At 40.0% G+C, this 16,553-nt stretch overlaps 1 protein-coding gene across 1 annotated transcript in view; it reads left to right on the forward strand.

The window, feature by feature from the left end:
• The window catches only part of Limch1 (LIM and calponin homology domains 1), a 318,918-nt gene that overhangs the window by 233,123 nt on the left and 69,242 nt on the right, over nucleotides 1-16,553 (forward strand). The window contains 3 exon segments of the mRNA XM_019207620.2: nucleotides 3,119-3,314; nucleotides 8,520-8,772; nucleotides 9,695-9,949. Coding sequence (XP_019063165.2) covers nucleotides 3,119-3,314; nucleotides 8,520-8,772; nucleotides 9,695-9,949 — 704 coding nt within the window.

A 16,553-nucleotide genomic window follows, 5' to 3' on the forward strand; every position in this document is an offset into this window, starting at 1 on the left:
TCCCCTTTTTATTAACACATTCTTACTAGGACAACCCCCAATTAGTGCAATAGACTGAATTTAGTCTTAACTCCTTTCCTCAGAGTGCTCTGTTGGAGAAGGAAAGCTGTCCAGCTCCAAGTGAAAAGCACAGACAATGTAATTAGACCCCATGAAAGGAGAGCTTAGACTGTATCACCCTTCGTGAAAGTTTATATTTTCTCCCCTCCCCAAAAAGTTCATTTTAGGTGACTTAATAAAGGCCAGCAAAGTTGTGTGTGCCATGGATGTCCTCATCATTATTTCTGGTGAAGAGCCTCTTGTTTCACCCTGAAGTTCCCAGGGCACCAGACTGGCCGTGGGTAGCCACGATGGCCTGGTTTTCACTATTCAGACTGGCTGTGCCACTCAGCTCCCAGCCCATGCACTGGACCCAAGGATTTATTCTTGGCTTTCTGCACAATCATGAACATGGTGGCCTTTCTGTTTTTCTTTCGCATAACCAGCTGTGAGAAAGCAGCTGAAGCTCCAAGAAACATGTTGACTTTCCCTTTCTTCCTGGCTCTTCTCCTGTGGTTTGTGGGGTGGGAGTGGACGGACCTTGGGGAAAACCTTTCTGATATTTTCTCAATCCAGTTTTGTAATGTTGCACCAAGCAGCTTGTCGGCATGTCACTTCCAGATGCGACCAGTGGCCCACATTCCTGAGAGTCTGTCCTCTCTGATGGGAAACTGGTCCCAGGCCGTGTAGATATGGGGTATAAATGGAGGTGGAGAGAGAAGATTACCACGTGTGTAAAGTTATTTTCCTAACTCAATTTATAAGTGTGCAATTTGTATGTAGAAATTTATATGCCTGGTGAATAAATGATATGAATTATAACCATAGCTGATACTTTTACTTATTCTGTATTATGCATTTTTCTGAATGCTTTCAATATAGTAACACATTTAACTCTCCTGTCTTCCTCATGAAGTGTTATTACCGGCCCCATTTTACAGATGAGGACTAGTAAGGTAAAATAGCCTGCCTTAGATCACACAGCTGGCATGGGGTAGAGTCAAGATTTAAACTCAGTCTGGCTTCCGTACCATGCTCTTAAGCACTACCCTAAGTGGTGTTTCTTGTGCAAGATTTATAGTTCAGTGAGCTAGCCATAAAGAACATTTAGCTAGGGACATAATCCAGGTTAGTACCATCCCTAGAGAAAGGAGATTGCAAGTACCCAGTGGGAGAGAATATTCTGATGGTAGAGAAGAAGATCTGATGGAATGGCTGGAACTACATCAAAGATGATTGACACTTTTTAGGTTTTACCATTTGGAATTTGGAGCCAGAATCCTGTTTTACAATCACAGCTTTACCACTTATTGTGTAATCTCAGTCAAGTTACTCAATGTCTGATTCTTGGGTGGCTGTGAGGACTGAATAACAACATGTACAAAAAATATCACATACAGCCCTAGATAGAGAGCAAATGATCAATAAAAGTTACCTCCCTTTTTTAGCCATATGGCCTATTCTCAATAGGTAAATATTTCAAGGTGATGATTTGCATTTATAAAGAAATTCAATTCAAAACCATATCTGATGTAGGTCTATACTTTCAGTGAGTTACAAGTTCTTACTTTTCAGCTGTTGGGCCTGGTTTTTGTTCCAAGTCCTGGTTAGCTTTAGACCTACAAGTAAACTACCTTAATTTCCATAGCTGGAGTTTCTGCCTTCCTGTGGAGAGTCATGTCATCTGTGCTCACTCAGGCTATTTGACAACCTATTCCTCAGGGGGCTTTAATCAGGTCCTCTGTGGAGGCTTCAGGGGCCTCCTCTCTGCCTGCCTGTGTCCTCTTACCCACTCCCTCTTTTGATGCAAAAGCTGTGTATGCCTGGAGAATTACAGCCACTCCGTCCCCACAAATGCCTCCCACTGGGGAATGTGTCTGAGGACCCAGATATAATTGATAGAAGCAGCCAGCAAAGGCACTTCCTACAAAGGCAATGACTCCCATGGGCATCTTAGACAGTCCAGACCAGTTTCCAAAACTGCTAATACAGAGAATATTTATTTATTTATCCTTTGGACTGGGAATGCAGAAGGGACCTTCATGTGTATTCTGGGAAATCCAGTGTGACATTCCGTCTTTGCAGATGAGAACATGCCCCTCTGCTGGTGTTATCCACAGTCCTGATTTTAAGCAACAGTTTAGAGGATGTTAAACTGAAGTTTATCTTTGAGTGACTGGAGTTATTTTTGTTTTCGCCAGCCTGGACTATTGTAACGAATGCTAAGACATTGGCGGGAATAAGGCTTTTATTATAATCCGAGGGTGAGGATGGCTTTGACTGACCTTTCTTCTGCTGGAGTTTCAGTGTTTTAGTATGTGACGCTTGTGCTGGAAAGAATTTATAATCACGGGCTGTCAAAGACAGCCATTGTTCTCACTGCTCCGAACATGTGGGTCAGCCCCAAGTGCTTTCGGCTCCCTCAGCGCGGAGAGCTGGCCGAGAGTGAGAGCATGCCTGGAGTCTTTTGAGGCATCAGGAAAAGCATTTTGCATATTTTTCATTGCCTTTTTTTTTAACATTTTGCCTCAGAAAGACAGCTCTCTTTCAGAGCAGGAATTTCCCTCCAAGGTAGCGGAAGATGGAAACATGCTGCTCCAGGATTTTACAGAGCTGATTCTGCTGCAAAAACAAATGCTGCTTGCATTTGCCAGACAGCAGGAGCAGTTGCCTGGCTAAACTAGGGGCTTGGTCCGGGGACAGACATGCAGTTATGGATTCTGAAAAACAAGTCAAGGTTAAGGTTTTGCCTCTTTGTTATGATCCTTGCATTCTTGTAAATCCAAACCTTGTGATCCTTTATCCTTAATTCTTTTTCCCCTTTTTTGAACATTATGGTGTATGATACTTAAGGATTGTTTCTAACATTGTACATGATTTTCAGGTTAAGAAAATGTGGCAGAGAAGGGTTAGGGAATGGAACCATCACTGGTAGTTGCTAATCACTCCCATAGATGGCTGCCACAGCCTTTCCATACTAATTTGATGTGCAGGATTTTGGGAACACATCTTCCTGCTCTTGTAGGCTCTGTGTCTGTTAAAGTAATGTTTGTAATCCTTTTGCTTTGTTTTGGAGCAGGAGACTGATGACATTGAGAGTCCTAAACGCAGCATCCGAGACAGTGGCTACATTGATTGCTGGGATTCTGAGCGCAGTGATTCCCTCTCCCCTCCGCGCCACGGCAGGGATGATTCCTTCGACAGCCTGGACTCATTCGGCTCCCGCTCCCGGCAGACACCTTCGCCAGATGTAGTGCTTAGGGGAAGCAGCGATGGTAGGTTGGGGTCTCCGTAAGACACAAATCTCAGAATTAATTATTGGCAATTCTGAGTCTGCTGGGAAGGCAGACTCCATACCCACCTTGCTGGAATCCAGTAATTCTATCAGCTGGTGGGAAAAGTCTTTGAATGTTGGTTTGTATGGTTCTCAGAACTTTGTTTGGCGTCCCTAGCAGTTTATTTGAACATTGACTGACTGAGCATATCTCCTATTGGAAAATATGTTACATCATTTCTCCCTTGGCCTAAGTAAGTCAAGACATTGTGCAGACCATTAGCTCATGAAGTGTGCTGAAGTTTATATACTCAGGTATGAGAAAGGGAAATGTTGGAGTGAGAACCCCACTGTCTAAGTGAAAATGAACCAGCTTCCAGCTTCACTTATGCTTATGAAAGTTCCAAAGCTTAGGATGGCATGACTTTGGCAGTCTGTTTTATGCTTCTGATATCTGTCTGGTTACATGTCACAATGCAGGTGCTTGCTAATGTGTAATGCACAACCTGAGCTGCCTGTTTGCCCTGAGACTGGATTTGATTTAAATCCCATGGGTTTTTTTTTTTTAACCACATGTATGGAATGATCATTTCTCATTATAAAAATGTGTGGTCCTGTAACTTGATATAAATTTAGTACCCACCTTTTAGAAGCCACTTACCTTAGTTATCTTGCACTTCTGTGCTTGTACAAAGTGAATGTGCCTTGACTCTGTATGCATAAACTTTCCAGAAAGATACCAAGGCTAGTAGAAACTTAATTGTCTCTATTTTTTTAATGTATGGTTTGGTTGATGGTATTATCTCAACAGGCCTGCTCTCTGAGATCAGAAAGACCCCTTTTGGCTATAAAATTATATGACAACACTTGCGTATTTAATGTACCCAGGTTTCTCAGTGTATTACTCAGCATACAGCGTCTTGTTTAATTGCAGCTGGAGAGTCCTAGGATCTCACTTAGTTCCCTGTGCAGCTGGAGACTCTCCTTCCTACCCTTATTTTACAGATGAGCCTTCAGGGTGTTAAGTAATTGGCCCAATATTTTGGGGTGGCAAAAATTACTGTCAGTAAAATAGACTAGTAGTATTAGCCTCAAAAAATGTGAGCCCCAAATGTACTATACTCTTAAGCGTAATTTATCTTTGTATAATAGATGTTTTATTCTAAAATGACTGAACTGATGCTTCCGTTTAGGATTTAAACTTTCTAGCAAATATATTTACCTCAGGGCCATATACTGTGTGACTCCTAAAGAATTCCATGGTGCATTGTAAGCCAATTGAAAAACATCTCTAAAATTTTATGTGACATCTGAAATACCACCCACGGTACTTGAAGTTAAATACCAACTCCATGATCTAATTAGGCTTTAACATAACCACATAGTAAATTTGCTTTTAAAAAATATATCTTAACCAAGCTATTTCATCCATATTGTTTTGATTGCTTTAAGAAAAACCTTGGTTTTTTCCACACTGATGTTTTGTAACTCATAATATAGACCCTTTATTCTGTCACCAGCTTCAAGGGGTTCAGAATTTCTAACAAACCATATTTTGAAGGGATTTGAGATTTTGAAATGGTGATTACTAATATTATACTAATGTTTACTGAGCACATTTTAATTTGCAGCAAGTAAGATTGGTAAATTAGAGTCTATTTATCAACAGTTTCCCCTTCTAAAGAATAATGTGGAATTGAGCTCTATGAAACACCATCATGAAAGAGTACCTTATACCAATCAGCTTGATACCTCAAGGCTTATGTTCCTGTAAACTAATCAAGACCTAATGAGGTTTTGAAAGAAAACAACACATTTTTAATCTGCCTTTTAAAAAAAAGAGTATAATTTTAGCCAAATACATGTTGGATTTCATAAATTTATGGTATGCATTTTTCAAATGATGCTAATGAAGAAGATTGCTAGTCCCGATAAACACTTCCAAATTTGGAAAACTTTAAGTCTTGAAAATTTATTTTCTAGGACTCACAACCAATTAGACACAGTCCTTCCATGAAATTCTTCAACACTATATTGGATCAATAATGGAGACCTTTTATTATTGATACCCATTGCTACTTTCAAAAACAGACAGTCAAAAGGTACACTCATAAGAGGTGCCATAGTTCTGAGTTGGACACAGAGCTTCCTAATGGGAATGCTGTCTATCTCCTGGGTTGATTCAGCAAAGCTTTCTTTCTAGTTAGGTGCCCAATTCCTCTCACCTTCACTAGGCACTTAATGGGTCTCATGAGAGAGGAAATGCAAAATCTTCAACTCAGTTACTTTAAAATTAATGCCATATTTTATAAATATGGTGCCCTGTGTTAAGTGAGTATTCTTATCTTTTATATGAAAGATGTTAAAAGAGATAAAAGGAACGAAGAAATTAAAGTGGAAGAGGAATATTCAAGAGCGAAGTATCGGGATTATACTGTGTATGACAAAGATATGTTTAAAGAAAGAGAGTCCTCTGATTGCTGGAAAGGAGCAAAAAGTAGCCTCATGGAAAGGATGATCAGATATTGATAAATAATATCATCATCCCTGCTGTTTCATTTTCTAACTTTGAATATACATGAAGAATCCACCCTAGTAAATACCCATGTTGGTAAGATGAAGTGAAATCAAAATCTTTTTAAGTCCTAACATTAGATAAGATGACCTACAGAAAGCATACCATGGCATCTCTTCCTAGGCACCTCCTGTCGTCTCACTTTTTTTCGTGATATCCCAGGAAAGTGGTATTATTATCTCTGTGCATGCCATGAAGACCTGAGGTACAAAGAGGTTAAATTCTCAGGGTCACAGGACTCCTGCGTGACAGAGCAGAAGTGAGAGTGTAATTTTTAAACACATGAGACTACATGTCTTTCAACTGAGCCACCTGCCTTGAGACATTTATAAGCTAACATTTCTTGAAATGTCTAAGACATTAATCGAAGAATAATTGCGTGCAAAAATGATGTGCTTAATGTGTGAGACAACCTTTTGAGACCTTTAATCAGTATGTTATAGACATATTTTAAATATTGTACATAAATAAGGTTCATATATTATAGGGTTTTTAAATTGGAGAACCTGAGACAACTGTAATCCATTACCAAACTTTTATAGTAGATTGAAGAACCATTCTTTCATTCACTTATTCAGTACAATGTAACACCTCCCCCTAGTCAGGATACTATAAGCAGAGAGCATTTTTCCAAAAGAAGTGTGTTACAAAGGAAAGATCTTTGGGAGTCCAGAGAACAAAAACTAGATTCTCAGAGCTGTCACTACCCAGCCATGGAGAGAAGGCCCTATTGACCTCTCTGAGCTTTTTTCCATGTTAATAAAATGGGAATAACGTCAAGTGGGGAAACAAACCTATGAGTGTGGCAAGACAAGATGGAATTACTTTTGTTTACAAAGTGATTCACAGGGAGCTGTAAACATTTTATTACACTGAGACAGTTAAAAGACTTGGAAATAGGAAGGGTCTAAGTAATGAATGACAATACTCGAATACCAACAAGTAATGAAAGGGTCAAAATTTCAGAAGGGGACTGAAAGCAAGCTGCATGAATAATTCATAAGCTGAATATTTCACATACAACAATGAGCAAGTTGTTTATGGGCAGTGCCTTTAACTTTTACTGTCTTTTAAAAGCTATTGTATCATTTATCCCTGTTTTACAGAAAAAGAGAGTAAAGCATGTTCAATGTGTCTAGGAGCCCACAGCTCGTTTCTGGTAGCTCCAGAACTGTTAGGACAGAGAAAGAAGGCAGCATTTGTTGAACACTTGGTGCTAAGTACTGTACTGATAGTTTTCTATGGATACAATCATCCCGACAGTCCAATAAAGCTGGTAATAAATATTATTATCCCATTTTACAGACTGGAGAATGGGCTGAAAGTGGTGAAATAATATGTGCAAAGTCTCCTATGAGCCTGATGAGTAGCAGAACTCAAAATGAAATAGGTCTGACATAAACCTCTATGCCATGCTACCACTGTGGCTCTTAGGTGAAGGCTCTCTTTTTAAATATAAATAGATACATTTTTATATTATCTACAGAATGACAATGTAATGATGTCACTCATTAAGAATCTTCCATCAACATCAAAGTGTCAGTGACTTATATGATAGTGTTTGTCATAATGGTAGCTTCATTCTAATAGGTCTTAGAAATGCAATGAGGAAACGAGGAAAGAAGAATATGTATAATTATCGGGGCTTTTATCCAACAGAAGGCTGATGTTGGCAACACTGAATGCCTTTGTATTATCTAAGCCACTCTTCAAGCCAAACAAAACCATTTATTCATCAAATAATCTGAAGATGAGTGTTGTGTGCAAAGGCAAAGTGGTTAAGAAAAAATACTCTGACCACTTTAGCTCTTGTTCTCCACGAATAAGGTAGAAAAGATAATGCCCCAGAAGGGAACACAGGATCATAGGACCATAAAAATCGCAGGAAGGAGAGATTGTCTCCAGCTAAGGGTGCCAGAGAAAGCTCCATCTTGGGGGGACTTGCCATTGCTTCTTGGAAGGCACACCCTCGGGATAATCTAAATTGGTTGCTTCTCTGAATTCCTATTGCTCTTTATCTCTCTGCTCCTGGGTTATAACTTAAATCCTGTAGGTATTTTCATGGTTTGGTTAAAGGTACTTCAAAGATAAAATCTTGTATAATTCTTATTTGTCAGAATGTCTGGCATAGTGTAAAATGTGAAGCAGGAACTTGGTAAAAACTCTTTTGGTGAATTGGTATTTTTTTCTTTTGAGTCACAGGATCTTGATAGGCATATAATTTTACTGGAAATGTGTTGCTTGTAATTTCCAGATACAGTTAGGCTTACCTCTATTTTATTTTTAATTTTGTTGCTTGCATTTTATTTTTTCCTGGTTAAAATTGAGAGCTTTTTGCAGAGCATTCTGTAATTTTTGCAGAATTGTAGACCAATTTAGACTATTTTATTTATTTATTTTTATTTATTTATTTTGGTACCGGGGATTGAACTCGGGTCCTTGTGCTTGCAAGTCAGGCCACCGAACCACTGAGCTAAATCCCCAGCTAGACTACCATTTTAGCTTTGTTAGGTGATTAAGGAAGGAATCCCCAGAACCCACTATTTAAACACATCCCCAGTCCTGTGGACGTGCCATTGGGCACTCTGGTACCCAAACTTACTTCTTCAGCATCCATCCTCTCTTCCCCAGGGAGAGGAAGTGACTCTGAATCCGACTTGCCGCACCGGAAGCTTCCAGATGTGAAGAAAGATGACATGTCTGCGCGGCGGACTTCCCACGGTGAGCCAAAATCAGCAGTGCCTTTTAACCAGTACCTCCCGAATAAAAGCAACCAGACGGCCTATATCCCTGCTCCTCTGAGAAAGAAGAAAGCAGAGCGAGAGGAATACCGGAAGAGCTGGAGCACCGCCACCTCCCCCCTGGGCGGGGAGCGGCCCTTCAGGTAAGGCTGAGCCCTGCTGCTCCCTTCCCGTTGAAGCTCCTGGCCATGGATGAGGTCAGATATCTAATTCAGACCTTCAGTGTAAGAATACACAGAGAGGTGGGCACGACAGACTCTGGGAGAGAGTTGCTTGTGAGCCAAAGACAGCTCCAACAGAATGCCTTCATCTGTGCCTGGCACACAGTAGAAGTCTAGTATTTGTCTAAGGAAAGGATGTTTGAAGCCAGTTATATTGAAAGGGCAAGGAGAACAGGTCTTTCCTCCTTCTGTGAAAAAATGACTCTTGATCTTGTTAGCTGTAGAGGACATTTTCTATGCCAAAAAAATCTCAGTGCAAGTTCGTTTAGATCTAAGCTCAAGTGTGTAAGCAATGCATGGCATATGTTTCATAATCATACATAGAAATGGTGATAATAAATGGAAAATACATTGGATATCTCACCTCTTTAGAGAAACAAGCAGTAGTTTTCTTAATCTCTATGTATTTATTTACTCAGCAAGTATTTACTGAGCATCTACTATGTGCTAGGTACTATCTTTATGCTTTGAGGATTCAGTAATAAATAAGATAGAGTCTTTGCCCTAAATAACCTTCTAATAAAGGTATTACACTGTAGCTTGTTTTTGCTATGATTTTCCATTAAATAAACATTTTGTAAACAAACTAATGAATTTTCCCTTCTTACAGAAAAAGTTTTTTCCTTTCAAAATCAAGTTTGGAATAGCCCTGAATATTTAGATTCTGATGCATTGTATTAACAAGTGGATGCCTTTAATTGTCTTCTCTTTACCAAGATTATATTGCATGCTATGATGTGATGACATTTTTTTAAAGAGGAAGGCAATATCAGAATGGCTGGGAGGTGACTAGCTCCCCAGGCTGGTCTGTTGGTTTGGTAAACCATGTTGTCCAACTCACTAGTTATCCTGAAACTATAGAGGAGGAAGGAAGTGAAGCAAGTGAAGACCCTCTTGGCCACACGTATCCTGGGGGTCAGCCTTGTGACACTGGGCTAGAATCACCCCACAGCAGTGGTAAGGAGTGGATGCCTGCAGAGGGGACTGTGGGGGCTCCAGCCCCCAAGTCTGAAGACAAGGATTCTACTGAAACCCAAAAGCGCAGAAGGCTAGAGCAAGCTGGAATCAAGGTCTTGCCTGCAGCACAGCGTTTTTCCAGGTTAGCGCTGCTGCCAGAGGGCTGGCCTGGCTGGCTTTCTGCATGGCTGCAGGTTTGGAATCTGTCTGGCAAGTTGGACTCTCCGTCGTTTACATGCTTCCTGATCTTGCCGGTGTGTCACTCTCCCCTACTCTAAACAAGTAGAAATAGACACTAGTCTCTGCTAAGTCCCTGGTTATTTTAATTGGAGGTAAAGACTGACCTTGTTGCTTGATAAGACCTTGTCTGGGTGATATGCTTGTGGTCCATCATTCGTGGGCTGCAGGATTTACCTGGCTAATGTTTTGTTTTTCTGTTGTTCATGGCTTGTTAGTTTTCAGACTACTCCTAAATGGCTCACTGTGTCACTTCATACATCAGAAGAAAACAGTGTCATGAAAGGGGGCACGCTTTCTTTACGTAGTCTGGCTTACAAAAATCCACTAATTTTCTTTGAAGCAGTAAGTAGGACTTACTTTGTCTCATTTTCTGAAGCATGTTGATTCAAAAACAAAGAATGGAATAATTACTTCTCTTAATTGTAACAAAGGCACTAGTATACAGTCCCGATGGCTTCATATTACACACAGGATGGAGACATTCAACAATCAAAGCGACAGGAAAATACAGTTCTGCAGTTTTATGTAGTGTTTTGAGAAGCTGTCACAAATTGGCATTCATAGGAACTTTACACTTGAAATTCCTTTTCCACTTGCCACTTCATTTCATTCTAGAAGCCAGGTGATACTCTCATTTTTCAGAAAAGGAAACAGAGGGTCAGGAACACTAAGAACTAAGGCCAGATTAAGGTGCTCTGGCCAGAGGACCACATCTGCCTCCCACACACTTAGCAGAACATTTTCCACGTCTCAGTACAACGCCGTATGTGGTTGCTTCAGTGGTCTAGTTCTTAATAAATATCCGGTGTTGACTTAGATGGATTTAATCATAGAGTGCCTTTGTATTAATAAAAAACCAAAAATGTATTTCTCTGTCTGTGGAGTCCCTCAGATAATCATGCTGATCCTAAACATGTATGAGCTTCTAGAAACATGTATGTGCTTCTAGAAACATATATGTGCTTCTAGAAAATTCTAACAATATCACGCTTGTTTTACAAGCAGCTCTCTGAAATAATGAAAAGTTATATCATAGAATCTTTTTCTAAAAATCCAAATGTTTTCTGAATTTTGATTCCAAGAATTTGTCAGATATGTACTTTTTCTACATCTCTCCAACTTCTACTTATACCACAAACCAGGCCAGATGCCGAGAATAATATCCTCTCCCCATGTACCATTTTCCAGACTTCCTGCTGCTGTCTTGAAGCCCAGGATGCAAGAAGTGTATGTACTAAATAATACAGATAAGAGTATAGGGCTGGGGATGTAGCTTAGTGGTGCCACTGCCTGCCTCGAAAGCACAAGGACTGGAGTTCTATCCCTGGTACCAGAAAAAAAATGTATAAATTTATTTTAAATTTTAATCTTAATATCTTTGACATATATATCTTCATTTTTCTTATGTGTGAAGACTTTAAGCCAAAATTTACTAAGGACATTGTCATCATCATAATCATTGTCTTTAGAGCCTCCGAAAGAGCACAGGGAAGTGAGTGAGGAGCTGCACTGAACTGATTGGGTAGATCCAGGCATAATAATGATGTAGAGAAAAGAAGTTGGAGCCGGGAATTTAGCTTAGTGGTTCCAGCACCTGCCTCACAAGCACAAGGACCTGAGTTCGATCCCTGGTACCAAAAAAAAAAAAAAAAAAAAAGTCGGGCACAGGGTGGAAATTCTGTGACACTTCAGTAACTCTGAGGCTTATTTTGCAATAAAACATTGACCTCTTGTGTGTCAACTCCCATTTGTATACAAACATGGGATCCCGGTTAGTTTATAAATGGAATTCTGATTGATGTCTAATATATATAGTATATCTATAGCCATTTTTGCTCCCATCCATATTTCCTGTTACCTAGCTTAATTATCACCCCTTTCATCCTTATTAACTCTATTAAGCAGAAGTTTTCAGATCAGTTAATAGTCTCGCACCTGAGAGCTTCAGAGTTAGCGCTTAAAATTGAGTTCAGGATAGATGTGCACATAGAGAAGGTCCCAGTAGCAATGTAGCATAGCTGCTCCGGTCACCTAGAATTCATTTGTGAGGCAGATTTTTTTCAGCTGCTTGCTGACTCATAAGTGCTTTGTACGTACCATGACACCAGCCTGGGGTGACCGTGTTTTTGTCACTTAACTTTTTGCAAGCCACAGTAGAGGTGAGAGTTATTCTGAGTTTATCCACATTTTCGAGTCCTGCTATTAATGTGGGAGATAGTTGATCAGCTGGAATGAAGCATATATCATGAAGAAGAAAAGGATTCTTGGTGTCTCAAAAAATATGAATAGAAATCGCTGAAATATGCTGATGTCTGTCAATGCATTTTAACCTGAGGCTCCTTTCTTTGACATCCAGCTGGATGCAGCATCTGGATGCATCACATTTTTAGACACAGTGAAATCCTGAGATACTTCCTGGGGCCCATTTCTCAGCTGGGAAAGTCAGTGTTTGCAGTGTGAGAGTGTGGGGGTGTGTGATACGTCAGTGGAGGTTCATACAGACGAAAAACAAAGTTTTATTTTTGTAGGCCATTTTTTTCTGTTTGCCTGCCTCCTAAAGATTCTCAAATACCTCCTTGCAGCATTTTTAAGACAATATACAAAAAGGAGCAAAGCACGTGCTATTTCATTGTCACGAGATTAGAAATCTGTAAGTCCCAAGCTCCCTGTGAATCAAAATATGAGGAGATATCTTAGCATCAAGGGACAGAAGATAGGACTTCTTAATAAATATGTGGCATTTAATATTTATTAGTTTCCATTGAAGTAAAAAAAAGTCTATAAACTACTTTTCCTCTATTTTATGATTGTGTTAACTTAATTACAGCCCCCCATAAGGCTCTGCCAAAGAAGCCAGGGTTTCTGTTTTTAAGAGGATAAAATAAGAACCAAGATTCACTTCCCCTGAATTAAAATGCCATGGAGATTTGAATTTTCTTACTTTGTGTTTCCCATTGGAGAAGTAAACTTTTTTAAAAACTGAATTATAGGTTTCACGTGATTGTACTTCTTTTCTAATCGTTTTCATATGTTTCAGCACTCACTATTTTCTGCTAGTCTGTGAATCTTCTCAACCACATAGTAATTAATTACAGAGGGGGAAAAACATCTCTGAGGAACAATAGACATTTTAGAAATCTTTGGAGGAAGAGCAGACGTAGCCAAGTGCCAGACACGTAGTCCTCCACATTCCTCCTTCCCAGATGCCGGTCCCTTGGTGGCTGCTCTACAGATCCATAGGTCTTGGGACCAGGCAGACACAGAACAGGCATGAACCTTTGTGACTCTGGATGTAGCTGCCCTGCCTGGAAATGGGGTGAACACTGAGGTTTCTGGTGTCGCCCGTGATATTCCCAGAAGGACTAGCAGGCTTTTCTGGAGTGCCCAGTTTCTTTCAATAGAACAAACTGACTGCCAGACCGAGCTGGTTGCTTATGCATTGCCAAGCAAAAGGGGGTGAAAGAAAATGCCAACTCTTCCTTCATTTAAATCATTATCTCATTCACTTTGAAATATATAAGCCTTAGAAACTTGGAGACAAGAGCCTTTTCTGGCCTGTCCCCCATGTTGAGCCCATAATGTCTCCTGCCATGACAGCCTTACTTGTTTTGGCTGAACCTGGGCAGGGTTGCCAGGCTGGGGGCAGGGCTGGGCATTTCCCACTGCATGATGGACCATATTCCTTCCAAGTAAACAGTGTTCACCAAGTGATTCCTTCTTCCCAGAGACTTTAGTCTTCTCCTCTACAAAGTGAGCATCATAATTCCCAGTTCACAGGGCTGTCAGTGCTTCTGGAACGTACTAGTTGCTTAGAAACTTGTTATTAGAAAGTAAAATAAAATATATCAGAGTATCACAATAAACTGCCATTAAGGTCCATTAAGGAAAAAAATAGCACATAAAAGTCATTGAAATAGTTTGGTAAATAGGCACCCATGACTGCAAAACCTGCCTTAGACATAATATTTATTGCTTTATGACCAAAAGCCTCACCCTAAAACATGTATCATTTTTCCTCTCTATGAGTGTGACTTGAATTCTTGAATTTACAAAATTCAAGCAATTAGCAAAAAAATCATTCACTGTGACAGTTTTCAAGCAGGAGGGGAGTGTCTTTAAACAGTCAGTGATACAGAAACTTGCTTCAATCCCTTTTTAGAAGCCCACATATCTAAATTTAGATCACTTGAAACAAGTCCTGCCACACTGGGCATCTAGCCTAAAAAGAAACACCAGGGGAATTTGTACCCTGGCTGGGCTCACAGAATGTGTAAGGTACCAGATTCTCTCTGCTCAAATTAGCATCGCAAATTGGTGGAGCTATTTGCATAAATGCATACTTTTTGTTCCCAAGAATTCTGCCTGAGATGAAGCACAGGTCCCAGGTCAAAAAACAGAAAGTGTTGATCTTAAACGGCAGCAATTCAAGACGAGGGTCTCCTTCCATGCTGGGGTATGAGAGTATGTGAAATACGTGCTTCTGCAGTGGGCTGTACGTTCAAAAGGGCTTTGTAAACAGTAAGTTGTAGTGTAAATATTGGAAGGTGTGCTTAGTTAGCATTCTGCTATCATCAGTCCTGCCTCGATGTTGCTGTCTGTAACGAGCAATACAAATCACAACTCCATTCTAAGCGCAGCTCCAGGATCTCTTTAGTAACCAAATTACTTCCCTTTCTCCTGCTCTCTCAGTAATGATAATGCCTTGTGTTTTGTATGATGCTCTACTTTAAAAACTGCTCCTGGCATGATCCTCTCTTCAATGAATAGTACAGTGGTCTATTCATTGTCTTAAAAGAGGACCTGTGGGAACCCACAGGCTGGGTTTGCATTTTATTTTGAACTCAGGCAAGTTTCTTAACCTAATCTCAGTTTCCACTTAATGAAACGGGAATGATGATACCACAAATTTTGCAGGGTCAATGTTAAGCTTAAAGGAATTAGCACAAAGTATGCACTTATTCGCCATCTTCGGTATCATTTTTGCTTAATGACTTAAAAGACATTAATTCAGTCCCCTATCTGTTGCACTCTTTAGAGCCATAGTTAACCCATACCAGTTGGACCTTGCCAGATAAGTGGGCTAAGGAGGCTGGGAAGTGAGTGCCATGCAGGCAGTGAGCCCAAGGACACTGCAAGTAGGTCCTGCAAAACAAAGGATGGAATTTTATGTTTTAAGAAATACATTTATTAAGGGAGGGAAGTATATCCTCCATCTTTTGTGTTTTAAAATTTTCTTAAGAACAGTGGTTAATAGTGAGATGATTTTCTGGGCATGACCAATGCTGCTTTGATTTGCCGCATCAGATGGAAAAGGGGGTCTGCTGTCGCCTTAAGAAAGTAACATATAGAACCCTGCAGGGCAGAGCAACAAAAGGTAGGCCAACTGGTTGACCAGTATACACCCTCTGATTCTTCTACTGTCAGCCAGGCTAATTCATTCTGTCTTCATTCCTAAAATGAGTTTATCCTTTGAAAAGCCCCTACAAAGCAGGTGAACTTTCTTTAAAGTCAAGGTATTTTATTGATTTATCATTTTTATAAACTGAGAGGATAATACATTTTGAAAAAAATCATGACAACATTTTGTTTTTACTTAGAAACAAGGCTGATCATATGCGTAGGTAGAGGGTTGGGTGTTTTCAATGCCACACAGGCTTCAATGCTCTCTCCTCATCCTACCCCAGGATAAAAACCAAGTTGAGAAAGTCCTAAGGTTTACTGCCTGATATTGCACAGTTAAATTGTGTACCTTTAACAATTTAAAGTTTGTATGTCAGAGGGGCCCTCAAAACTCCTTTGAAAATAAAAATAGCCCATAGTAATCATTTTAAAGTCATTTTAGCAAAAGGTCTTACCACAGTGTACTGGACAGCAAATAACTAACAGAAAAGCCGTTAATGGAGGAAGAGTTGTGGCTATAAAAGAGGGAAGAAAGGGTCGTTGATGGGAGGGTGTAAGCTTTTTCGCCATGGGTTCACCCTATGAGTGGTCTTATACTATTCCAGATGCTTCACATTCACTCAGTTCTGCAGGAGGGCCTTCCTTGCATGTTGCAGTCTGGTGCACATTCTAGGTGTGCCATCACACAGTCAGCATTCACTGACTTCCTTGGATCTGTTTCTTAGTGGTTCAGCATTTTTCTTCTTTAGTCAGAAACAACTCAGGTACCTGCTGGGTGCATTACTAAATGTGCTGAAGATAAAAGGAGCAACAACAAAGCTACCTGCTTTTCCTGAATTTCATGAAGTGGGTTGAGATTGTCACTTTCAGAGCCATTTAGGATCCTGCTTTCTTGATGCAATTGGGCCCTGCAAATTAAATAAATTTTTAGTACTGCTGACGTCTGGCTAAATTCAAGGTTTTAAATCCCACCTTAACTATGCTGCCGCTCTGAACTAAAAAAATAAAGCCTGTTGTTTGTACTAACAATATTGAGAGGACTTTTCAATAATAACAAAGTTGTCTGCCTGGAGATGGGGATTTAATTTTTTTTTTTTTTTTTTTTT

The sequence above is a fragment of the Fukomys damarensis genome, unplaced genomic scaffold (assembly GCF_012274545.1).
Source record: "Fukomys damarensis isolate Sample0158 unplaced genomic scaffold, DMR_v1.0_HiC HiC_scaffold_35, whole genome shotgun sequence".
Taxonomy (NCBI): Eukaryota; Metazoa; Chordata; class Mammalia; order Rodentia; family Bathyergidae; genus Fukomys; species Fukomys damarensis.